Below are 27,295 nucleotides of genomic sequence, written 5' to 3' on the forward strand. Positions count from 1 at the left end.
GTTATGTTTGAATATCAGCGCACCAACCACATGATCAGGTAGAGACAAACGTGTTTTTGACCCAAAAAAGTGATGTTGGAGAAAACCCTGTGCCAGTAAAAGCTCCAAACTGTAGTGGTAAGAAAATATTCAATTAGATTTTTAAAGCCCGATATCACAGATCGGCCTCTGAGGGCTTTACAAGCCGTCCAACATACGACCTCCTCTGTCCTTAGACCCTCACAGCAGAGCAGAAAAACTGATGCTCTGATGAACTAGAGTGTTCTGATCCTTGATTTTGTGTTGAAATTCTTAAAAACAGACACTTCCTTGTTATAGGTTGTCTTTAAAACCTATAACCAAGTCAGTAAAAACATAAAAAAAGATGCAAAAGAAAGCAGGGATGTAGCGTGACGGGTCAAAGAATGAGCTGAAGGGTCCAAAGAAGAGAGATAAGAGCTCATTATTTGGTAAAAAAAAATAAAATATAGGGAGGGAAGTGCGCTGATGGGGAAATACCTGCGCAAAATAAATGAAAAAGTCAAATAAATGAGGGGAAGCGGAGGATGGGAGGGTGGAAGCGTCTGACAAACCTGGAGTCATCAACCTCTTCCACCACCTCCTCCCTTTCCTCCCTCTCTCTCTCCTCCAGCAGCTGCTCGAGTCTTCGTGGGGGAGGGGGAAGGGTCAAAAGGAGAGAAGGAGGCGAGAGATGAACGAAGGAAGAAAGAATGGTGGGAAGAATGACCAGAGGAAGCTCTGCTCTGAAGTACCAAACCTTATATCCCAATTAAAGTGCCAACGTACAAAACTCTGATCGTCACCCTGATCTGCTTCTAAAGCGCTCCTAGACTTATCATCAGGAATTACTTCTTCTAAACATTAATTACAATATTACATTAATCTACATTACAAACATTACATTTTTATGTTATTAATTACTTAATGTCAATTAAAGAAGCCCATTTATTATTTAAGTATTTATAACTGTGTGGTGTCTCAGTGTTAAATCATGACTTTAAATATGTACTTATAATACTTTCTTTGACTGTTACCATATTTCATTAATAAACTATAATAATAATAATAAAAAATAATAAAACAAATAAGAAATGATAATAACAGTTGTATAATTTAATAATATAAAATGATAAATAGAAATAGTTGTATAATTTAATATAAAATGATATAATAATAATAATAATAATAATAAATAATAATAATAATAATAATAATAATAATAATAATAATAATAGTCAAACTGATTTCTGTTGAAGAAGTCAGTGATATGCCTTTTTTTGTGTGTAAACAACTATTGAAACAAAAACCAGCCTTGTCTTTAACGGCCCTGTTACCTTTTCTTTTTCTTTTTCTCTCGTTTCTTCAGTTTCTCCAGGTCTTTCTTGGCGAGCTCGATGATGTCGGACGTCTCCTTCTCGGGGCGAGCATCGACGGCGCTCCGTACAACGACTGACGATTGGAGGCGCGAGACAGATTCTTCCTCAAGTTCTCGTTCACGGCTTCGCTCTCCAGGAGTTTGGCTCTGAAGATAATAATAAATATAACATGTTTAGTCATGTTTGTGTTGTTATGTGCACTAAATCTAAAAGGAAAAACCCCAGGGCAAATCTAAATGCCTATTTCACTATTCAATGTCTCTCATTTCTGACTTTTAGAGTCCAAAAACCAGACACTGAGGTGTGATGCATCTTGGGCTTATAGACAAAAGGGCAAAAAAATGTTCATCCAGTCCCACTTATTTGGTAATCAGCAGAGGTTAAATCTGTGTTTAAAAACTATTTAAAATTTAACACATCTTTTATATTTGCTTAGAAGTAATCATTCACTTGATATGGAGCCTTTAATAAATGAGGACGTTTAGTGTATAATTGTTTATCCATTATGTTTGGCCAAGCAATAAAAGAAGACATTATGACAAACAAACTGCAGCAACTGTGATTTAGTTTCATACAACAAACTAGATTTAAACGAGTCGTGTTTCTGCAGTGGACAAACACTGGAGAAGTACAAACAAAGATGTTGAAGATCTTGATCTCTAAGCTTCCTGTTCACGGACATTATTCAAAAGCACATTTGGGCCATTGTAGGAAAACAAAAAAATATAGAGCCGGGGATTTATTTTAAAATTCAAAACAGTTTTTAGTTTTTTTCAGAATATGACTCTCCGTCCACCAGATCCCTTTTTTTAATGATATTTTTGTTACTAACAATGGGCTAATTCATCGGAAACACGCCAATATCCAACAATGCAAACATTAAAAAGCTTGTGACAGAAAAGTAAACTTTAAAAAAACGTTTTTTAACATATCATATCTTTTAGAAAAAAAATGTTGCCAGTAATAATAATGATATTCAATAGTCCGCAAGTATTATTTTCTATTAGTAAATAGTGATACAAAAAAGAACAAAGATGTTTTGTGTACAAACTAACAAAAAATATATTTTATACCCCCACAATGTAATAAATTTATAGAATGGAAATTCAGGCAGAGATATTATCAACATAATCTACAGTCAGAGTTGTTTACCTCAGGTCTTCGATCTCTTTGATGTAACCTCGAATCATGTTTCCAATTTCCTCAGATGCACCTTCACCTGGAAGAGAATCGAGAACGTTTCAGACGAGACAGAGGACGAGAACAGTGGCTTTTCTAACTAAACTTGCGGATATTTACTTTGGTCTCACAAATCAGCAGAATCAAGCCAGAGATGATGTCTAAAAGAAAGGAGAACCTAATAACCAGCGCCCTACCTGCCCTGGCGATGACCTGGTTGGCCTGGTCACTGAGCAGCTGTGTGAGCCTCGCCCTCTGTGCATCGATGGTCTCCTGCATGGCCTTCACCCTCACCCTCAGGTTGCCGTTCTCCGTCTGCAGCATGGAGTTCTCGTGGAACATGTCGCTGAAGCTCTCCACGCCGTCCTCACCCGACAGCCGTTTACCCTGCGGGAGGCGACGCAGAGGTTCAGCTTGTTTGTTTTTTTGACATGAACGATATATTGCACACTGGTTAAATTCTCCTCTCCTCCTCTCACCGTCTTGTACTCCATCAGCTCCATCTGCAGGCGGGCGATCTCCGTCCTCAGAACGCTGATCTGCTGGCTGGCCTTGTCCTGGTTCACCATCACCTTGTTCTTGATGTTCCGGGCTCGGTTGGCGTACTTCAGCGTGTTCAGCGTCTCCATGAAGTCGCGGTCAGACGGGCTGATGCAGGCGATCATCACCGTTTGGCTGAGACAAGACGGAAAGTTAGAAATGTTTGACTCAGCTGCACAGTTACCACAAAGGCTGAAGGGAATTTTGAGAAATGCATGTGACAATATTGTTGATGTAAGATGCATTTGAGGAAAAAATATTGCATTAGAGTCAATAAAAGTAAAAGCCAGCAAAGAAAAACTACTTAAAAGAAGCTTATCTGTAGGTACAGGACACCAGGAAGTGGATCTTTAATTTGATAAAAAACACTGCAAGTATCTGCAATATTAATTTGATTTTAGTACACTACTAAAGACTTTAAACTATATTAAAAGGGAAGAGTATTCATTGTGTTCAAATCAAATGGATGTATACAAATAGTTGGCATGCAATGCTGTCAAATATTGTACCCCCACTATATCAGAATGATGATGTGTGGAGTCGGATCTTTCTTTGGACCCGACACAGTGCACAGCGGACAGAGATTATCATTATGACAAATTGTGGAGTTTAAATCCTATTTTCTTTGACCATCGCGACTTCTAAGGATCCAAAAAGACGCAAATGGTACTTGAGGAAAAAGGTGAAATCAGTTGTCCACCAACCTGTTTCCTCCCAGAGAGTCCTGCAGCAGTCGGGTGAGTTTGGAGTCTCTATAAGGCACGTGAGAGGAGCGCTTGCTGCGATCACCCAGAGCACTGATTACATTCCCCAGAGCGAGCTGCAAAGAGGAGAAACATGTTTTAATGGGATGCAGCGGTTTATTCCATGACTGTTGGTTTGGATCAATAACAAGATGAGTTTGTTTGTTAAGTTAAGTCTCAAAAGTTATCACTCTGGTTTTCAACTCATTTGGGCATGAAGGGGATAAGTTGTACGATGTAAAAGAGACAAAGATTCACCATTAAATGCAACAAATGTTTGAAAAAAACATCTTCAAAATTTTCCAAATGATCCGTTTGTAGTTTTAGAGTCTTCCCTGCCTTTACCACTAAATTGTAAATAATTGTAATAAAACAAATATAGAAATATAAGAATGTATAATGAAATTATGAAAAATGAAATAATAAACTTAATTTATCAATTGTGCAAACTCTCTCCACATGGCAAATACATTTTAAAATAATCCAGAAAGCACAGTAAATCCTAAAATGATATTATAGTATTGAAATAGTTCAAATAAGTCCCTACTTCAAATAACAGAACATTGCAGCTAGCAAGTTTCATTCAATCATTCATCTGCACTCAACATATCCAAATACATTGTTATTGACTGAAGCTTGTGCATGTTAAATAGTAGAGAGAATATTAAAGATGTTATAATCAGTAAATCATGCCACTCGTAGCTTTAATGCTAACATGTTTGTCTGTGTTTGTCCTTTGTCCTCTGTGCAGTATAGTATGTCTTTTGTTGTGCAGTTGATGAAGCGTGGACATTTATGAGATTCAGCCACTAGATGGCAGTCACACTCTACCATCTCATCGTCTCCGTCTTCTCTGCATCACTGAGTGACTTTACGAATCCTGCTGTATCAGTGCAGAGGAGATGGAAGCGGCTCACCAGTCCACAGTTGATGGAGATTCCCTCTTTGGCTCGCTCGCCCGTCGCTCCGGTTCTCTTCAGCCTCTCGGACCCGGCCAGATCCACGAAGTGAAACTTGGCTGTCAGCGTCTCGTACTCGTCCATCTCGGAGTTTCCGTTGGAGACTCTGTTGTCACTCTCACCTTCTTGCTGAGTGACAACAACACAAACGAACACAGATTAAATACACAGCATCCTCTTTAACCCCTCAGCAGCATGAAGTCCTGTCAGATTGTCAAGATGATGCTGAGACTTTACGAACATTGTCGGAGGCACAGACGCGGACTTGGCACAGGTGGATGGTGAAGATGGCGTGGGATCGAGAGCTCTGGACGTTCATCTGGGTGCTGGCTGTGGTGCGAGACAGAGCCCCAAGCTTCAGGCACTGCATCATCTGAACGGGTGGAGAAAGAGCGTTAAGTATTAACAAGAAACAAAAACAACAACAACAACAAATACTCTCTGGCATTTATAAAAGTAAACACCAGTGAAAGAATGAATATTAAATGAGTAATGAGTGTATTTGTAAAGGCCTGGAGGGGTTTATAAACTCTTGTTTTGGTCATTAATAATAATGGGGCAGTTACAATAAGAAGATATGTTTGTTATAGACACCACACACACCACACACCACACACACACATCCACACACACACACACACACACACACACACACACACACACACACGTCCGTCCGTTACCTCGGGCTCGGAGGACACGGTCCTCGTGGTCACTCCCACTGTGTAGATTCCCCCGGTGGCGTCCTCGTGGATCTTGATGTGAGATTTCTGCCTCGTGTCTCGCGTGGAGTCAAACAGGTCCAGAACTTCCTCATTATAAAGCTAACAGGAAACAAAAATACACACAAAAATAAAATGTATTTAACCAGGAAGATGCGTCACTATAAATCAGGGATTAAATCAGCTAAATGCACAGAACATTCAAAACTTTTCAGACCCTTGTTATACTATCTTTTAGGTCTTTCCCAGACTAAGAATTTACAGAAAAATCACAAGAAACCTCTCTTTTGAACACTATAAATGCCTTTTTTGTAATGGTATAGTCATGTGAGACCTAAAAAACAAACCCTGATGTGTGTCAGCATCAAGCCTTCATCAGGGAGTCAAAAAGGTCCTTGGAGTTTTCTTGTCTACATGTATCCAAAGAGAACGTCAATATATTCTATTGTGTCCTACAAACGCTTCCACCCCAAAATAAATTTGATCTCTATAAGAATTTTAAGAGTTGAATCTGATTGGTCAGGTCTCGTATCGTCACCATGTTTTTCTTTTTTCTTGCTCTTTGACATCCCTCTGTTTTAGCTTTAAATAGAAATATATAGAAAAATGCCCAGGATCTCATGTGACGATCGTTTAGCTGTTTCGGAATATTGGAAAATCAACATTTAATCCACATTTTTTCCGGTTGGATGTTTCTTGTAAATCTAGCGTACTCTTGCTAGTTTCTTAAGATTACCAGCCCTAAGCTTTAACATTCAGAATTACATTAAGGTTTTAGTGTATCGGGGTCATTTGGATGCAATTTTTACCCAATAACTTGTGGTGAGATATAAACAACTACCATGTGAAAAAATATGAATAGTAACATTTGGAGACTGAGACTGTTCGACTCCAGTTCAACTTTTCTTAAGGAATCTGAACGCTGTCACAGTCTGATGGACCGACACAACTGTCTCCTCACATTATTCCCGTTAACTCTTCCTGTCCAGACTGAGACACAGACCCCCCCCCCTTCCTGACCCCCCCGATGACAGCTGCTGCAGTTCAATTGTCAGTGTGGATATTTTCAAATGATGGAGCGCTGGTGTCTAAGCCGCTCCAACGAGCAGTGTCAACAATACGAGCCTGACCCCTGACATCTCTGTAGAGCTGCTAGTGGGAGAAAGATCACATCTTGTTTGTTGTATTTAGTCTGATTATCTTTTGACGCAGTGGAGGTGTGAGCGTTGTACCTCGAGGAATTGGGCGTTGATCTTGAACTCGGGCACGGGGCGTCCCTGCTCCTTGGCGGCCGTCCGACGCTCCTCGATGCCCCTGTAGAGGTGGTGGACGGCGCGCGGGATGATCCCCAGCTCCTCGTCCAGGATGTTGACGTCGAAGCCCGTACCCATGGTGTAGGTCTTCCCTGAACCCGTCTGGAGGGACAGGAAGAAAAAAAAGAGTCATATAAGAGAACCAAAAACATTCAGAGTATTTTATTTATCCCAAGATGGGGGATTCATCAGGAAAGAGTATGTCAGAGGCAACCGATGCACGATGTTAATGGAGCGTACGACTGTGCTTTTGTCTTGAAGGGGAACTTTACACATCAGAGTCTGTTTGAATGTCTTCGATCATGAAAAAACACTTTTTAGCACCCTGTGCATTAACAAGGAAGAAGAATGTGCAGATGTGCAAAAGATGGTATAACTGGTTGGATTTTTAAATTGGATTGTTTTCCTGAGGAGAAACGGGTCTATTTTTTAAAGAATGACTATTTACAGTTTGATAATTCACATTGTTGGATGAGGTTGATGTCAGGGCTCTGAGCCGGTCAGTCAGGTTCTTACCCTCTAAACTATATTCTTTATGGACCTGGCTTTGTCGTGTTGAAACAGAAAAGAGTCTTCCCCAAACTGTTTCCAGAAAGCTGGAAGAACTAAAATATCAGAAGTTTTAAATATCATTGTGTGCTGCAACATGAAGACTTCCCTAACCTGGAACTAAGGGGTCAAGCTCAAACCATAAACAAAAAAAAAGAGGAGATAGGACAGAAAACTAGTGCATTTTACTTTAATTTAAGTTTTAAATAACAGCTATACAAATACAGAATAGTCATTAATGTTGCATTTTGTCATGTGAAGTTCTGATTTGCTTACTATTTTTCTTTGTTTTGCCATCTATTTTAATGTGTTTTTGACTTCTTCTAATTCCCAGAATGCCTTTTCACATCCCTTAGAGATGACATGAGCTCATTGCATGCACCTGTGGTTTATACATAAAGGTTTTTCAGTCAAGAAAAACAGGTGACTTCAAGTGTCTCTTTAATAAAAATGCCGTCTCAATCTGCTCAATTGAATCTATTGTTTGCATAAACTGCACTTTTCCTTTGCTCTTCAAATGTTTAAATGTATTGTTCATGTTTAAGAGCAGTGAATAAACATGACACGCTCACGTTTAGCATGTCATGTGTAGCATTACAAACCAGTCTAAACCGATACACACCACATACCAACGTCCTTTTTAAAAAGGACAGGTATTTTACTTTCTACTCTCGTTGCCGTCTGTTTTTATCTGCAACCAAACCGGGCAACCGAGTTCTTGTGCTGCAGCCGAGTGGGTCGCTCTAAATCCAGATCAGTCCCTGTAAAGCCACGGAGGCAAACAGGTCTGAGCCGGGCCAAACCGAGCACACGGTCTGTTTCCTAAGTAGGCCAGCAGAGACAGAAGCAGCTACTGGGAGCATATGGGGTTAATATGGACACGCATTAAAGATGCATGGCTGTCTAAAAAGGTGTTTGTGTAAGTGTGTGTGTGTGTGTGTGTGTGTGTGTGTGTGTGTGTGTGTGTGTGTGTGTGTGTGTGTGTGTGTGTGTGTGTGTGTGTGTGCGCTTCACTTCACTCTGAATCGCGTGAGTGCCATACAGCAGGAGCTCTGTCGCCACGGCAACCTTAGCGGTAGGGGAGTTAAGTGGGTGAGGAAGAGGAGGAGGAGGAGGGGGGGCTTTTTTAGGCCCTAACTTGCATGTTATTTCCATGTGTGGAAGAGAAAGAGGAGTAACTGAAGAATAAGAGTAGCAGGGATGTAAGTGGTGATTATTTTCAGAAATCTGTATTCTGCAGCTTATTTTTTTGAAATGAATTGTTTGATCTATAAATTGTCTAAAAATAGGACAAGGTGACATAAAAATCCAAAGATTTACCATCATATAAAGGCCAGAAACAGTTGCATGAAAGATCTTTAAAATGTGGGGCATTTCTGCTTGAAAAAGTATTCAAATATTACAATAAATAAATTCATTAATCAATTTCAGCTCTAAAGTGAAGTGTCACTTGACCTTAACAACAACCCACACAAACACTTTAAGCTTTGTACTTAACATTAACTCCAGAAGATCAGCCTCACACCAAACATCTAACCCCATTTGTGTTTTTATTTTAATATGATTTATCTATTTTTTCTTTCTCCTTTCTTAAATTAGCAGAGCTGCCACACAGAGTTTCCACATATCCTCAGAGTACTGCAGAGGTACCCCCTTGGTGTACAAGTACACTGATTGGGAATCACTTATGTATTATACAACTACTACTTTTGTTTACTCTTATTGTGTGTCCCCGCTGTGGGACTAACAAAGGATTATCTTATCTTAATCCTATCTTATCTTTATCCTATCTTATCTTTATCCTATCTTATTCATCCTGAAAGAGGGATCCTCCTCTGCTGCTCCTCCTGAGGCCTTTCTTGCGGGGTTTTCTTTTATTTATCCAAGGACAGAGGGGGAACTAAAACTACTTCCATATATATTGAAATCAGAAAATCCTATTTATCCTAAATAAAAGAACCGTGTACTGATGTGAGGGTAGCATCGACTTTCTCATCCAATTCTGAGCAAGAAAGAAAATAAGTGCATTTCTTCAAGAGTCTCCACCTCTGAAACACCCTCGTCTCTTTCTCCCCTCAAACACACATGATTTCCCTGCAGTCACAAAGCACCATCAGCACCACAGCTGTGACACCGGGGGGACAAAGACTCGCCTGTCCGTATGCAAACACGGTGGCGTTGTAGCCCTCGAAGCAGCCCTCGATCAGCTTCTCCGTGCAGGAGGCGTAGATGGCCTCCTGCTGGGAGTCCATGTCGAACATGTAGTCGTAGGTGAAGGACTTGTCTTTGCCCAGGATCACCTGAGGCTCCCCGGGCATCACGTACGTGCAGATGTGACATCCTTCTATCTTCTCCCTGGCCAGCTGAGGACGAATCCTACAGGAAAAAACAAGAAAAAAAAAATCAATGAGATGAGATTCTGGAAGGTTAATGTGGGGATCGAACCTGTGAATCACAATCTTTCGAATCCTGCTGCTGAATAAGTTAGCACAGTCATGGAGGTGCTTCATTGACATATTTTCTGACAACCGCCCATTAGACACCGCCACTTTTGTCTTCTTGGTTGTAAATATGTGAGGTTAACCACAGGAATCTGGGCTCAGAGCTCAGAGAGCCGGGCTCAGAGTGCCGGGCTCACATGCGATGTCATTCAATCATCAGACACTCGGCTGGGCCAAATTAAGAAGAAAAAAAAAGGAGATGAAGATACTCGTTAAAACTGCTGCATGTTTATTCTGGCAGGAAGATGAATAAAGTCGAGAAGGAGAAGACTGGTTTAAGAAGGAGAAGACTGGTGTGTACGAAACGTGATTTCCTGTTTGAATGTTCATAAAAATGGAAAGAGAAGAAAGGGGCGGAACAAAATGTCATATACAAAGAAATCAGGTAAAACATTTGCTCAAACTGTTTTTCAAATATCCATGTTTTTATTTTGACCGTCCTAAATCACAGGAACATACTGAACTAGTTTTTGTAATCGCAAACATCTCCATCTGCTCCAGATGTGTGTTTGTATGTACAAGATGACTGTCGGGTCAACATCCTAATCTGACCCAATACTGTGTCCTATAAAACCTGCCAGCTGGGTTAATATGTTCTGCTTTGGTGAGTCTGTCCGTCAGTCAAAGCTGAAATGCTGAATGACTGAACTCAGGCAGGGATTAACTGGTTTAATGTGGATGAGAGAGAGAGAGAGAGAGAGAGAGAGAGAGAGAGAGAGAGAGAGAGAGAGAGAGAGAGAGAGAGAGAGAGAGAGAGAGAGAGAGAGAGAGAGAGAGAGAGAGAGAGAGACAGTGGCTCTGTGTGTAGCGGTAAAAGTGAGCATTTAAGTCTTTGGTGAAAGATTGTTGGTGTAACCAACATTGAACACAAAGACACAGAGGATGCATTCAAGTGCACGGACAAAAGAAAGAAAAGCACAACATCATTAAATGAGCCTGTTTTGACTGTCTCAGAAAGGGATTATGAGAATTACAGGTTGAAAATAACCTCCCTCCAATACAACGATGAAGGATGTTGTGTGTATTTGCAACAACAAAAAAAAAGAGACATTGCACAATTAACAAAGTTTAAGACGAATTTGACAATAATGGTATCATGACCACGATAATCCTGTAGTGAATATCTGATATCATAATAGCCCTATAACTAATTATTATTAATGACATTACCTTTTAAGTATTTGTGAATCAAAATCAACAGTATATATATATATATATATATATATATGATATAGCAATAACTATTTTCTTGTTCTTGATGAAATATGTGCTTTTTATTGATGTATATGCCTTAATATTGTTTCAGAGTATCTTTTTATATCATTTCAGCACAGTAATATTCCACTGAAAGATGATACATTATCATATTGAATTATAGCACCAGTGGTAAATGTGATTTTGCCAAATTGTGTCATATATTGATATATATTGTTATTGAAAAAAACATATTTGGAGCAATATTTTTATGATTTAGCAATAACAAAAAGCCTGTCTTCTTACTATTAACAGGGTAGGACATAGTTTTGCACATCCATCATTTCTCTTGCACATTGAGGAGAAGCTCTGAACAAAAGGAGACCATGTTCCTACAGTCACGACATTTATTGAATCAGTTCATCAAATCAGTGTCTCATCCCCTTCAGGCGTTCCTCAGAGTGCGAGTTGGGTTTGAGATGATGAGAACACGAGAACTCATTTTCTAGAAAAGGTCCGTAGGGACAGAAGCGTTAGTTTGATGTACAGATTCAATAAATATCTCCAAAGAGCGCTGTGCAGGAACCTTCTCCTGAACGAGACACAGAGCTGTTCTACTTTCAACCTCACGCTTCATTAAAAACTCCTAAACCTCAAAAAACACAACTCTGCTGGTTGAAATTGTCAACATCTATTGTTTTTGTGTGCAGGGAAACAAATTGTCAGTCTTCTGTGACAACATTACCTTTTAATTGCAGGTTAGGTTTAAGCAGCAATGCCACCTTAAGCTTTGTTTATTCTCGCACACAAAAGGTGTAAATACTCAATGCGCTGTTCGTTTGCATTATTATATGAAACCCCAGAGGGCGTAGACACAAAATGAACTGTGAAGAAGCAAGAAGTCAACGAGTGAAACCAGCAAAACGCCATAAAGCAACCTCACCAACGCCGAGGAGTGATTGTAATAGTATCTGTAAACTCATAACTCATATTCATAGACTACTTTATTGCCTTTGTACAAGCCCTGTCAAAGAAACAAGTCAAGTAGTACATGCATTATAAAGAAACAAAAGGTTGGATATCCTGTAAACAATTTGATTTGGCTGCAAAATATATGACTTAAATGTAGATTTTTAAGATTTTCTGTTTCTAAAGCATCTAAAAACTAATCGTCTGTCTTTGTATAATACCTAGACATGTTGATAATGTTTTTATCAGTGAACTTTTAGTGACAGTCACGTCTGAAAAGCTCTGATTGAGCATGCGACGCGCGCCAAGTAACAAAACAATTCAGAGATGCACGACCAAGCAGAGCAACCACTTTGTGCAAAACACGCAGGCGGAGATTAGGTCATTTCCACTACAGCGAAACATAAACTAACCTTTAAGTTTTGGAACTACATCATTGTTGGGCTGAACATATTTATGCACAGTTAGGTTAAAGCAACAAAACAAAGGGAAGTTTAGCCAACAAAACCACAAACAATAAACCACAACGAGGAGTCAAACACCGGTTTCGTGGTTGAAAATCATCAACCATAAGGTCTTTTTGGATATCAAATACGACGTCACTTGCTCTGGCTGTTGTGAATACACGTGGATGCATCTACGTCATGTGACCAACATGAAAAAAGATTGATGCCCTGATACTGGGCTGCAAATATACCTCAGCAGCATCAGCATCTCTTTTCTCCTCGCTCTAATGCATTGTGACCAATCTTTCAGTGCTTTTTCAAACAAACTATCCTCATGGAGTTCAGCTCCCAAACAAGGGGAAAAAAAAAAAGCACCTGACAGCGACCCGGCTCGGTCCTGACTGGATAAGGGCCTCATTGTGCCTCTGAGTTCAGGGGGAGAACAATGCTGTGGGGGGAGAACAGTGAGGCCTTTGTGTCCGTCTGTGTGACACCGGATCGCGGCGCTGACACCGACGCCGCGGCTTCGGGATTACACGGCTGGACGGAGGCGAGGGAGGAGAGGTAATGTCCTGTCTGGAGGTCAAGACACGACCGCAAATGACTCCACAACATGAGTCACTGAGTGGAGAGACGGGGGAAGGATTCAGACTCTAAATGCAAACTCATCTTTGTTGTTCTACTGGATGTTACATTACATTACATTACAGTCATTTAGCAGACGCTTTTATCCAATAAGTGTATTCAACATAGGTATTCAAGAGAACTACTAGTCACCAGAAGTCATAAGTGCATCCTCTTTTTTGCTTAAACAAGAAACACATCTTAAAGCATAAACCAGAGCAAAAGTATAGTGCAGAAGCAAGTTACTACAAAACAATAATTGCAACAAATTAATACGAATACAATAATTGCACAAACTAATATGAATACAATAAGTGCTACGAGGAAGGCTCAGGGTAGTACTTCTTGAAGATGTTTTTGGTCAGACGGTCCTTCAAAGGGTTGAGATCATTATTCCATTCATTTTCAGGCTGCTGTTTCTCTGCCTCTTGAGCCCTGGTTGTTAGTGATGGTTTTCATCAAGAAATTATTCTGTTGCACTTTGCTTTAGGGATGAAAAAGTTATCAAAATGATATTAATATCAAAGGAGGTGCAATATTATACCGAAGGCGGAGCGTGTGTCACAATGACGTTTAGATGTCCTGGCCGACACATTATATTCTACAGATTTAAGAAATTGCTTATGTTTGGTGCAGATCCCTGCAAAATAATTATAAAAATCATACAAATTGTGATATATTTTTTTCAATGAAAATGAGAATGACAAAAAAATGATCATCAGATTTATATTGCAAATAATAGCCCAGTTGCAATATCAGTCAAAATAATCCCAAAATCTTCTGAAATTGTTCAGCCCTATTTTGTTTTAAAAAAGTGTTTATTGAGTGTTAAAATTGAACATAATGAATCACGTGAGACAAAACACTGCTGAATAAGGCCAGAAATGTATTTTTTACAATGTGTTTGCATTGTTTGTAGTCTGATGCTTGTCTCTTGTATGTGAATTTTCTTATGTTTTTTTTGTACATTATGGAAAACTTTTTATGTTGGTAAATTCATATTCCCGTTTAAATAAAGACTTAAGTAAGGATGTCCTGTTAACTCTGTTAACATGAAAATATTCACTCTTTACAGAGATAAAGCATCATTTAAGCAGCAAATGCCATATATTCAATTCAATGGCTGTGTCTTCAGATCGAGATGTTTCATCTCTGCTGAACTATTTCCTGGAGGAAACTCAGTCATTCAGACATTTCTGTGGTTCTAAAGTGTCCTCAGTAAAACTAACCAGTCGTCAGGTGTGAGAGAGAGCATCTGTTTGGATCATGTGATACTCAAACCAACGAAGAGTAAACAAAGAAACATCTTTAATCCGTCTCTGCACTGAGCACGTGTTCTATTGTAGAAATTCACAATGAACGTGAAAACTCAGAAAATCAATTAGCTCTCATGACGAATTCACCATACTCAGCCAATTACATGTTTTCATGGACTGTAACAGTTTTTGGGGAAATCTAATCCTTTCCAGTATCCACATGGGGATGGGTGGGTGGGGGGGGGCTTTGTTTCAGCCTATTTAGCGCACTAATTGGGTGTGTAATCCGGTCCGTTTCTCTGTCACAGTACTTTCACACACGGGAATCTGATGGCATTTCCCAAATTTACTCTCTTTTCATCTGCATGTAGACAGTGAGACTTCTTCTTCTTGTTGTACCATCAGGATGTTGTTCAGATGTGAATATTTGTTTCTCATTAATGCAAACAATAATATTATTTGCCAAATTGTCGCAGTTTTTGGAGTGTAGTTGAAGGATATTTTGTCTTTCTAGACATCTTTTTACAAGAATTCAATAACTTGGTTGGTCTGTCTATGTTCTTTTTTGCACATTTGATGAAAATCTGAAAAAATATTCGTGCTCAAATTGCCACATTAATTTAAATCATATTGTTCAGTCCCATTAACCTACACTCTAAATAAAGCTCCATGCCCAGCTCGATAGTTGTAAGTAAATTGCTTTCTTTTGTAAAATATGAATGAAAAATACTTTGTTCAAAAGGTTAATTGTGTCGCCAAAAATACAATGTTAGCATTGTGTGGATTTGGATTTTGAGTGGGGAAAAATGTGTCAATTCTGATGACAAAAAGATTAATAACTTGCTGAATTTGCAGCCGTTTCATTAGCTAGAAGTTTAGATCAATAGATCTCATTGATTATCATCAATAATACAACATAACTGCACAGTAAACTGAGGGTCACTGCGTCAAAACAAGAGCCATGAAAAACAGTTGTGGTGACTCGTCTATTTTAGGGGCTCTGGATTTCGAGCGTTAAGGGGGAGAGGCCGAGGTCAGAGTTCAGGTGAGGGTCAAAGGTCATGACGGCAGAGACATCATGTCTGGTTATCAGTAACAGATTCGGATACACAGAGGGTCCAAAACTACAGAAGCAGACATTTGAGGCTCAATTTGTCTTTTAGTCCTTCTACAAACATCATCCAAAACACAGAAGTCAAAGATGTTTTGTAATATCTGTGCTTTCTTAAACTCACAGCTCGTTTTCTGAGCTGCTGCCGTTCAGCTGTGAACACCGGAGCACGCCCAAACCTGCCACAACGACCCGCCGTAAAAACTCTTCCCCACTGCCCTCAATAAATCATTAAGAGTGCCGCACATCGCTGAGAGGGAGGGGTGAGGGACATAGAGGTGTGTGAGAAAAAAAGAGAGAGTGTGTGTCTTGTGATGCTAATTATGTATGTCTTTTTTTTGTTGTTTTGTTTATTGCCTCTGCCTTGTTTACATTGTTATTTCTTTTATTGTTTATGTCTTTACCATGTCAAGTGCCTTTGATTACCTTTTAAAGCGCTATACAAATCAAATGTATTATAATTATAATTATAATTTATTATTATTATTATTGGAGCATAATGGCTAAAAGTACGTCACCAAAAGGTATTTGTTCTGCTTTGTGGACCAACGGAAATATGATGGACCTTACTGGTTCATAAACTAAAAGCATTTATGAGAGGTAGTCTGGTGCAAGACCATGTAGTGTCTTATAAACAAATGAAACAACCTTAAAATCAATACAAACAAGTAACAAGTAACCAGTCTGCAGATTTTAAACAGAGAAAATGTTCAGTTTTTTCTACATGAATTAGGTTTAATCTATATGATTATAAAGATGAATCTTAGAAACTACATTTGTGAAGCTGTAGTTATTCAGGTCGGACTTCCTCTGTGTCTGCAGAGAAAGAGAGCCGTACTGCAGAGAACCTGGCTAGCACTGTTGAAGAATGAAGGAAAAAATAAAACACCTTTGTTCATGCACACTCAGCACAAAAATCAAAGCCACGCACACACAAGCTGAAGCTCCTCTCCCATCGGATCTCTGCAGACCGGAGAGTAAACAACGTGGAGGTTTGCTGAGAGCAGCAGCGATGATGTCACCTGCCACTCGGCTGCCCACTCCACTTTAAGCAGAACGTCTCGCTGTCCTTCACGGGGGGGGGGGGAGACAATCAGTCCTGTCTGAAGGGCAGCCAGAGAGAAGAAAGGAGAAAGTGTGTCTATGTTGCACACTGGGCTGGTTGCCAGACGCTGAAGGTCGGCTTCTAGGTGCCTCCTTGTGAACGTAAAGAGAGGCAGTTGGGAGAGTTTGAAGTCAGCCTTCACCCGTTTACCTGTCAAACCTGTCACACACTGTAGCACACGTCTGATAATTGTTTTTAACAAGGCATTATGTGACAGAAGGGTGGGGTTTCCCTTCTCAGTTTATGACATCGGGTCAATTCAGAACTGGTCAGGTGAGTTGCCAATTACAGAAGAATGTGTTTAATTGTCTTTGCTGTTATTTGTCTTCATCGTCCTGTCAATCACTGTCCTAAAAAACAAACAAAAAACAAAGCCTGCCGTTCTCAAGGCCTAAGGTGAAACCATTTAAGTATTTATAAAGACTACTAAACTGTGTAAGGCTTCCTCAGAAACAACGTGACGTGTGTCAGTGCTCACTGTAGAAAAACAGGCTTTACTAGTCAGGATTTGCTAAAAACTGCTTCTCACACAAAAGTTTGCCAAAAACTTAATCTCATCTAAAAAGTCATCTTGAAAAGAAGCCCTGATTCCAGCATGTAGGTCAAAATGTACCCTGCACTTCCACAATGAGGCTATAGTCTATTGTTCATTTGAATTAGTTGTGATATTAAACAACAACTACATACTACATATATACAAAAATATATATTAGAACTCAAAAACGCCTGAACTTATACTATACATACAGTACACAATACAGTGCTTACATTATCCTGAAATACAACAATATTGACCATATCACTATTACACCAACACCAACAGGCTGCAGGACAAACACAGCGGGATATAAAAAAACAGATTGTGCATTGGCCAAAAAGAAAGTAAATATCACTTAATTCACTTAATTTTTAGGCCTTATTTCCAAGAATAAGATCTGAAATTACGTCTTAAAACGCTTGCAATTCATACGAGTGTGTCAGACCCTTACAGTGAGAACTGGCTTTATATATCACAATTAGTTTATTGCATTTCATTGCATCAATCTCATTCATTTTTAACATTCCCACAGCACTCTCACACGACACAAACTAACGAGGCACCCTTACCATCAAACTTTAACTGCACTATGTTATTTTATACTCTACTTCTACTGGCATCGTACAAAGACACTGCAGTGGTTGCATATTACACTTGTATGCAATAAATCTCCCCTGCAGTACGGGGATTAGAGCTCATCTGGTGAGTATGTGCAGGTTTAAAGAGAAAGACTTAACACTGTCAGAGGTGGAACCAAATCTGGGTATCACAAAACCGTGAAAGACTTAAAGCATGTGTGCATTTTGAGGCGAGAGAGGCGCCCTAACTGTGCAGAAGTAGCACATTAAAATGTAAAAGTGGATATTAATATACAGTCCTGGTGTTCATGTACGGTTTGGCTACAACCTCAAATATACAGAATCTCTGTGGCTTTGGTGGAAGCTTGTGAAAAGGGCCTTACAGTACAAAGAGTAGGTCCATTTTTAGCATCAGAAACCCTGCTAGAAGTGGTTGGTTTCATGCTCTGCCCATGCAGCCAGACAGGACCACCTACAGCACCAGACAAAGAGCTCAGAGCACCGGCGTCGCCTTTAACCCCCGGGCCACAGACCAAAACCACAAGCAAACTGTGCCGCGTTCAATAAACACACATCCATCACCGATAAAAAGCTTTAACTTCATATCTGTGACCTTAGATTCAGCAATTTTCTAACAATGTACCAATATGTCTTTATGTCTGGGCAGCGCTAAATGGGGTTGCCATGGTGACCGCTAATGGAAGGGGAGAATTAAAGTCATAATCCGATCCCGGCGGGATGTAAAGCCGGTCTGGACGACTGAAAGATGCCAGGAGGAGGAGGAGGAGGAGCATCAGAGGGAGACGGACTGGCTCAGCATCCTGCTGCCAGTCAGAGAGTCTCAACGTCTTTTTCTCTGAGCCTCTCCATCTTCGTGACTAAAGCAGAAGCACCATAAAAGGGTTTATCATATAATTATTCTTTACCCAGAGGGATAATTTACCTCTTTTCAAGTGTAACCGCTTAGCCAGGCCTTAGTTGGTAGACTCTGTTAATTGCACAAAGCTGGCCAACTGACAATCTAACATTTAGAGGATTTGAAGTATGAATTAGCCCAAAGCTGAGATGAAAAAAAGGGTCAACTGCAAACATCTCTTTATGGAAGCTGACAAATATGTACGTTTTAACTAAGTCAATATAGCAACAAAATTGGTTGTGAACGTATCTGTACAACATTCAAAACCCTTAACCATTAAACAAAAAAACACAACAAAACTACTTGCTTAGGTTTGGCAACAGAACAATTATAGTTGCTTGAGAATATCGCTGTAAAACTGCACTTTAAAATGTAACTAACTCAAATGAATTCTTGAGTGCAATACCTTCAGTCCTTCACAAGGCGTTTATTGCGCAAGCTGACGCTGTGATGAAAACAAAAACAGTTTCAACTCAAGACATGAATCTGTGTTTATTAGAGACTTGACTTGTCAAGGACCTGAGACATGAAACAGACACGACTTGCCCCAAAAGACAGCTTTACCCTTGAATATAAATCTCAGAGAGCTAAAGCCAGAATAGAGCATGCTGGGTATCAAACCTCAATACCTCTTTTTAGTAAGGACTCAAATATGGTTGATAGGACAATTGGTGTCAAATGTCTGGTCAGACCTTTACTTAAATCCGATATTTCATGATTTAAAATAACAATTTAGAGTGGATCTTATTTTGATCTTATACTGCCACTTATCTAAAACTTGAGAAATGTGCCATCTTTTGTTAGTTTTATTGAATAAAATAGTTTATATTCATCCCTGTATAATATTAAAAAAGTTATTGTTTTGCATCCAATATCAGATTTGTGCCAGTATCCCAAAAATGTCCATGAAGTATAACTATCCAAGTGGGATGAACCCATTTCTGTTTTGTTATTCACCAAGCAAAGCGTCGACCAGAAGCTCTCATCAGCTCAGTGTTCCATCCATCTGCACTCAAATTCAAACTGACTCATATCTTTTTTAAAAATGTTTTTTTAATCTCTGTAGTCGTACGAGGTGTGTTACAGAGCAACAGTAACCACGCCGAACAAATTCATCACATATTTGCACACGAGGCCAGAGCTTACAAAAACACGACACACGCCCAGGCCTCTGTCGGGGCGCCGTGCCCGTGTTTGATAATCTGCACATCGGGTTCACGGAGGCCGACACTGCCCCGCGCTGCTGACATGAAGCCTATGTGTTCATCTTCCTCTCGTAAAGCGCTGGGTGTGCATGAATATACATCTGATCCTGGGAGCCTTTTTTTGAATAAAATGTGCTTCCAAAAAAACACAAACGAGGCCGCGGCAAGTCCCTGTGGCACGCCGATAACGGCTTTACTGCTTCCTGCGGGTCAAAAGGTCGGGGAGCAGACCACCCCGTCGTTACCAGGGGCCGGGCAGAGGAGGGGAAGGTTAGGCAACAGGAGGTGTCAGCGAGGGATCATCTGTAGCTGTCGACATGGAGGGAAAACTGGCAGGCGGGCCGGGGGGTGGGGGGTGGGGGGTGGCGGTGTTGGAGGGAACATTTTTTTCCTCTCAGTGGCACATTTTGTGAACACATGCACGCACAACAGTGGTCTTTGTGGTCGTATCTGATTCTGTATTTTGATAATTCCAGCTTGTATGCCACAAAAACAACTTTCATTTATTCAGGTTAACTGTGCAAAGAAGAACAATGAAGGCCAGCACTTAAGATAACTACATTTTGTGTTTTATAATACCTCTTTTGGTCACAATCACAATAAAAAAAATTGTATTTTCTTGCATTGTATGTGTAGATTCATATTGGATGTCTAACTACAAATTAAAAGTGTCACTGATTTGTCACGTGCGAGTTCACAGAAAGTGACACCATACTGTTTCTCTGCAGTTTGCTTGGACGAAACCCAAAATCATCAGTCTGAACCGGTTGTTCACACCTGCCACAACAAATCTGACTGAAGCGTAAAATGTCACAGAGTTTGATCCAAACAACACCTGGTGTAAACACGGCCACAGAAAATACTGTTCATTTATAATTATCACACTACTGAACACAGAAGGTGTAGCAGCAATGTTTTTAAAGCCTCCATCTTTTTCTAGCCTGGTGGATGAGCTTTATTTGTGGACGCATCAGTGTGCTATGAATGATGCATCCTTTTCAGGAGTGGAAACACACACACACACAACACACACACACACACACACACACACACACACACACACACACACACACACACACACACACACACACACACACACACACACACACACACACACACACACACACACACACACACACACACACACACACACACACACACACACACACACACACACACACACACACACGTTGAAGCTATTATGAAAAGGTGTTTAATTAAATTTGGCTCCTCTGATTCATATATATATAAAATAATTATTCATATGTGCTGCTTTAAACGGATGCTGATGCTGCAGAATAATTAAATATCAGCGGATCGCATGTCCATCTGGGTACGGTTGGGCTTTATGACGGGTTACACCGTGCAATGGTGGAAATGATACCGATGCCTGCAACGTAACGTGATTTGGTCAGATTTTGTAGAAGTTGTAAACCAGCCCAAGATGAGGAGGAACTCTGGTTACATGACTACCAGACTACCAGACATGTGCACACTGTAGTTAATCTCACATTCAGTGCCCTGTCTTAGATCTGTTACGTAAAAAACATATATTTGTAGAATAAAGCACACTTTCATCGCACAGCAGAAGGATTTGTGTTTTGTTTTGTAATGTTACTGAGGTGGGTCACACAGGCACTGGTATTGAAAAGATGCCGTTCTTTTAAAAAAAAAAAGGGAGCAATACACCACAATATCAGTGTGGTGTATTTGGGTGCATGTGTGGGCTTTGCAGAGTCAGTCCTGGACTGCAGTGTCATTCAACCGTGTAGTGTTGACACAGGAGTCCCCTCTCTGTGTCAACCACAGGCCAGCACACAAAACTAGCCCTCAGTGTGTGTGTGTGTGTGTGTGTGTGTGTGTGTGTGTGTGTGTGTGTGTGTGTGTGTGTGTGTGTGTGTGTGTGTGTGTGTGTGTGAAGGGCACATCAGCCAGCCGCCATCAGCAGCTTTCAAGGCAGCCAGATAGCAGATAAAAGGTTAGGTAAACACATCAGTCGAGGTCGAGTGGAAGTCGGTTCGGCTCCACGCTGTTAACCGTTTGCGTCTCTGCCGGATGTACGAGTTTTATTTCCCGGTGCGTCGGCCAATCAACACTGAACAGTGTAATGAAGACGCCACCCACGCAGAGTGTTCACACCTGCAGCTAAATTCAAATTATCAACACCTCGTGAATATGCAGATTTTCAGACAGCTGTTACATTCTGCCAGCAGGTGGAGAAGCAGGTCATTTGCATACTCAGCCTTCAGCACGGTTTAATCCACAGCTGCATTTTAGGTGTAAGACCGTCTGACAGGAAGGAAGGTGTCCGACAACCCTCGCTGTACAAAAGGTGTGAGCAGTGTGTGTGTTTGGGTGTGGAAGAAGCTGGTGCAACATGGATGATGAGGACAAAATGTTGTCCTCCACCAGCTTTCAACTAACAAAGACTTTCTTTATCAATAAATCAGTTTGTCTTTTACGTCAGATAAAGTGTCCATCACAGTTTTTCTCCAGAGTTCAAGGAGACATCTTCAAATGTTATGTTTTGTCAGAAAAAAAACTGTCCAAAATCCAAAGATTATAAAGTTCACAGCCATACATAACAAATATCACATTTGAGCAGCTAGAGCAAAACATTTTTTGCCATTTTTACTTTAAATAGTTACAGGTTCATTTCTGTTTCGCTTGCCTGTACAATGAATCATCTAAACAGCCTGTAGGCTCGGTATATTTTCGCATTTAACTCTGTGAATAAAGTTTTTATTTTAACCAAACCAGAATTGGATTAAGTTGGAAAGACTGGTGAGTTTTATTTTGTTTCTGACGGGTTTGATTGAACTTCGTGTTACGATGCTCTGCAGCTCAAAGACATCTCCAAACTGAAACTAGGGCGAGAACACAATTCCTTCACGAATATATAGGTCGGTTAGAACATATCACACAACTCCTAATACAACCTCCGTTAGGCCAATTTTTAATAAACCGGCTTAAGGATGCATCATCTAAACTAGACCAGACTCCACCAGCTCCCTCCCTGTTAGCTGCAGCCTCCTCTCATAAATAACAAGGTGGCAGCACTCTATGCAAACACAGCTATTTGTGGCTGTCTGAGGCCTATTTGTGACGTTCTGCTGGCAGTTTGATGATGGAAGTTAAGTTACATCCAAACATCCTATTTGTGACACCGGATCCACATTTAGACCCTCGTCCGTTTTCAGCCGAGCCCCTTAACTGGACCGATGTGTGAGGTGACGGAAGAGGCCGAGCTGTGTTTGGAGGCAAAACTGGAGGAAGAAAAATGACAAAAAAAAAAGACAAAGGCAGCAGTGCAGAGAACAACATATTTGCATGGGAGTGGCGTACACGGAAGCTACTCTATAATTACATCCAATATATTTTTGCAATGACCAGCTTGTTTCCTAAGAAGCCCACTCTGTAAACGGGGGAGGATAGAAGAGAGCGAGGAGGGAGGAAATCCATGCCGTGTCACAAACGTGTCCACATGTGGTGCGTGCGGCTCCACAGTGGACGCCTCTCTGCATCGCTGCAGATGCGTCTGGCAGAAATGCGCTGACTCCTTAAGAGGCTGTGATATAGATAACTGAGGTCTTCCTGCAATGCTGCGGCCCCGCTGGGGAGTCTATTTCTGGGCCAGGCTGAGTTTAAGTGTAGGCTGTCGTTTTGGAATGGAGGAGCCTGCTGTCTAGAAAGAGGGTCATGGCGGCCAAACACTGGAAATGTATCCGGGTTTCACTCAAATTACCGTGTGATAAAAGTCGGTTACTAATTATAATTTGATTATCTGATCATTGGAGTCCTGCTGAAAGGACTCTGTCTACTGTAGAGAAGGCTAAAGTACTGAAATGACTTCCCCAAACTTTGTTTTGGATGTTTGTCAGGCTGCAACATTTCCTTATTAAAAAGTTTCCCAGAGAACCAAAAGACGTCTTGTTATGTCTGACTTACAGTCTAAATGCCAAAAGCTATTCAATTAAACGATATATAAAACTGAAAAAAGTGGCAAATCGTCACATTTGTGAAGCTGAAGCCAGAAAACGCTCAGTATCTTTAATTGTTTACGTCTTCTGATGGTTAGTTAATTCATTTAATGACACATTTAAGCTGTAAACTTTACAAGTTCGGGATTTATTTGATTTTATTCAACTTTCTTTAGACAGGTTAACACATGTTCTCAGTCTAAATAGAGAGAGAGAGAGGACATTCATACAAAAATATTCAGTGACTAGAGCTGAAACAAGCAGGTGACTAATCTAAATAAATGAACAATGCTGTTTATTTATAAGTAACCTCATTTTATCTAATGGATTTAGGTGGAAATGCAAAACATTCACTGGAAGCAGCTTCTCAAATTTAATATCTTGGGGTTTTTGATGGATGTAAACAGACATTTGGCTCCATTTTTTGACATTTTCTAAACTAAACAACTACTGTACGCGTATTTAAGTGCTGTTCTTCTGACAGTTTAAAAGCACATCAGCTGCAGGCTTGATTACAGGACAAAGAGCGCATACACATCTATCACCGCCTCTGATATCAATACTATAACATAACATTGTCTGACATTCTAAGTGCTCTTCTAATAGTGCCATAAAAAAAACAAAGTGATGTTAGGTCAGTTTATCTTTCACTTTAATGAGCTGAGTCTATTCAGAGCTCACACACACACACACACACACACACACACACACACACACACACACACACACACACACACACACACACACACACACACACACACACACACACACACACACACACACACACACACACACACACACACACACACACACACACACACACAGTTTCCTTCTGGTGTTATTCATAGTTTCCTTCTGGGTAACTTGGCTAACACTTTAACACTTTGGCTAACACGACGGGGTGCAGACCGCCTCTCTTTTGACTTGAAAGACAAGCGACATGTGCAGAGGTGAAGTACAGCGCGGTGCGAGCTCTCTCGCCTCGGGTTTTTTTTCTTTTAATAAAAGAATGTGGATCGCAGCACCAGGATGCAGAGCTGGATGCAAAAAAACTAAAACAGAAGTCACAGAGAGAGCTCACCGCTTCAGACAAAGCAGGAAAGAAGAAGACAGACTCCTCCTGGGGCGGTGGAGGAGATTTGAGAAGAAGAAAATCCATAGTTATAGAATATAGTCAGACTTAACCCTGAAGCAGAATTGTCCTCGTTGAATCTCATTTTGCAGTTTGAGCCCGCGACTTTCACAACAAAAAAATGTTAAGAAGAACTGTATCATTTTGTCTCCACTCTCAACTTTGATTCATCTTTTCTTTTTTTTATACCACCTGCAGTTTAGGGCTGCATGTATATTTTTAAGATCAATTCATCCAGGGCTCCTGACTTTGACCATTTCAGGCTGGTTTCTTCCAGCGTACGTAGCAATACCTGCAACAAACCCTCACATTTGAGACTCTTAAAGTAAATCATGTTCTGGAGTTTTGGCTTGAAAAACAACTTCAGCTATTAATTGATTATCAAAAGTATTGGTTTCATCTGGTTCCATCATCATTCCACTTCCAAAACACCACCAACATAGGGTGTTAAATGAATATTCACCTGCAGATTTACGATTTACTGTAACGCAGAAAAATGTGTTTTTGAAAAAAACGTCATATCCAGCAATTCTGGGAAGTTAAACGCAGTAATTTACTGTACATATATCGTTCAGCTTAGACTGATTTATTTTTTTATGAAACGGTTACTGTGTGTATCGTTTTTCATATGGACCCGCAGAATAAACACTCTCCTCTTTTTATTATCAGCAGGTGTTCAGCTTAAAGAAGCTCCCAGTGTGAAAGTGTAAAACGGAAACACCACACATAGGGTGTGAATTGTACACTGGACTTATAGTTACAACAATGCTAGGAAACACAACACACACCTAAACACACACACACACACACCCACACACACACTCAGATTCACAGGACCGCGGGTCGGGCTGACTCCAGACAGACTGGCTTGGCTCAGCGGATGTGAACAAAGCCTGGAGGTCTGGAGAGGCTTTAGACCCGTCGGGGCTTTTTTTTGTGTTTGCATGGTGATGCCACGGGTGACGAAACACGCATCTGAACGCCCCGAATCCCAGCTCCCACTGGTCCAATGCCAGTCCTCTACTGGTCCTGCCCCTCGTTGCTAGGAAAATAAGCATGCGAGTCTGACACTTTGTCAGAATTTATATCAAAAAGCTGGTTATTTTGCCACAAAAATAAGTATATAGTGTTTCTTTTCCCAACGTTTTCCCAATCATTCTGCACCCCACTTGTCTCCCAGTCGACGGGGCCCCTCGGCTCTGTTTGCACTGTAAACCCCCACAGCTATTGTCAGCTGTTGTCTCCCATCATCTGCCTCCCCCTCCTCCTCCTCCTCTCCGTCTGCACTGCAGGTCATTAACTAATAGCACATATCTTCCTCTAATCGTGCAGCTCACTTTAACAAGCTTTTTTTTTTGTTTTACCCCCCCCACCACGTCTCTATACGCTCGGCCGCTGAGCCTCCACCTGAGGCTTAAGACTGAGCCACTTATACCAGTGGCTGCATGCCTCCATGTCATTACATTAAAGTACGCCTGTAACGTAAGCCCTAAGAGGTTTAAGGGGAACCGATTTCATTTCATTAGCGCCATTGTTACTCCCTTCAGTTGAGCATCAACACCAAGTTCTCACATGGGGATAAAGAAAATAGATGACATATGATTTTCCAGGCTTCTTCACGTGATCGAGCGGTAAATAACAAAGTTGTTACAGCCGATTTAAACTCAGCTTTGACCCGCGCCGCTCATCTGTCATCCGGCCTTGACGATAAACGATGGCTGCCTTGTGTTTGTGCCACTGCAGCGGTACGCCCCAGCAGGCAGGTTCAACAAGTCTTCACTTTCCACCTGAGCCCTTCCCCTCAATGCACACCGACCCTTTAAAGACAAAACTGTGACGTCTCGCGCTGTGCAAACACGTCCGCTACAGTACTCTCTCTCTCTCTGTGCAGAAGTAAACACACACTATGGTTGCAAATACAACGTCGGAGAAAGCAAATGTTTTTGGAGCTTTGCGCTGCTTTGTGGGAGTTTGGAAGAACAGGACGGCCTCTGTTGGGATAAGCTCGGGCCTTAAACCGATTAACAAACCTCCGAGTGGACCCCCTTGGCTCTGTTAGCGACCCCGCTTAAGGTTCTCCGCAATCTGGGATCAAGAATTACGGCTCACAGTGGAAATTCTCTTGATTCTGAGATTTACATTCCAGGTATTTTGCTGACACACAGTCTCACTCCTGCGTTTGTATATAATATATGTTTGGGTATTTAAACAGCGGAGTGAATGAAACTGTCACGCCCTATTTGAACTGGTTGTGCACGTGTACGGTGAGACTTGTCAACAGTCATCGTGACAAACCGTTTTGCCAGTTGGAAGCAGTTAAAAAAAAAAACATGCGACTGCAAACCCACCATTAGAGCTGGGT

General features: G+C 40.8%; 1 protein-coding gene across 1 annotated transcript in view; it reads right to left on the bottom strand.

The window, feature by feature from the left end:
- Positions 1 to 27,295, bottom strand: part of kif21a (kinesin family member 21A) — a 54,788-nt gene that overhangs the window by 24,395 nt on the left and 3,098 nt on the right. Inside the window, 11 exon segments of the mRNA XM_054619235.1 lie at positions 1,335 to 1,422; positions 1,425 to 1,522; positions 2,529 to 2,595; positions 2,753 to 2,942; positions 3,035 to 3,230; positions 3,800 to 3,915; positions 4,756 to 4,926; positions 5,039 to 5,170; positions 5,478 to 5,618; positions 6,749 to 6,931; positions 9,532 to 9,754. Coding sequence (XP_054475210.1) covers positions 1,335 to 1,422; positions 1,425 to 1,522; positions 2,529 to 2,595; positions 2,753 to 2,942; positions 3,035 to 3,230; positions 3,800 to 3,915; positions 4,756 to 4,926; positions 5,039 to 5,170; positions 5,478 to 5,618; positions 6,749 to 6,931; positions 9,532 to 9,754 — 1,605 coding nt within the window.

This window comes from Anoplopoma fimbria, chromosome 19, assembly GCF_027596085.1.
Source record: "Anoplopoma fimbria isolate UVic2021 breed Golden Eagle Sablefish chromosome 19, Afim_UVic_2022, whole genome shotgun sequence".
In the NCBI taxonomy this organism is placed as follows: Eukaryota; Metazoa; Chordata; class Actinopteri; order Perciformes; family Anoplopomatidae; genus Anoplopoma; species Anoplopoma fimbria.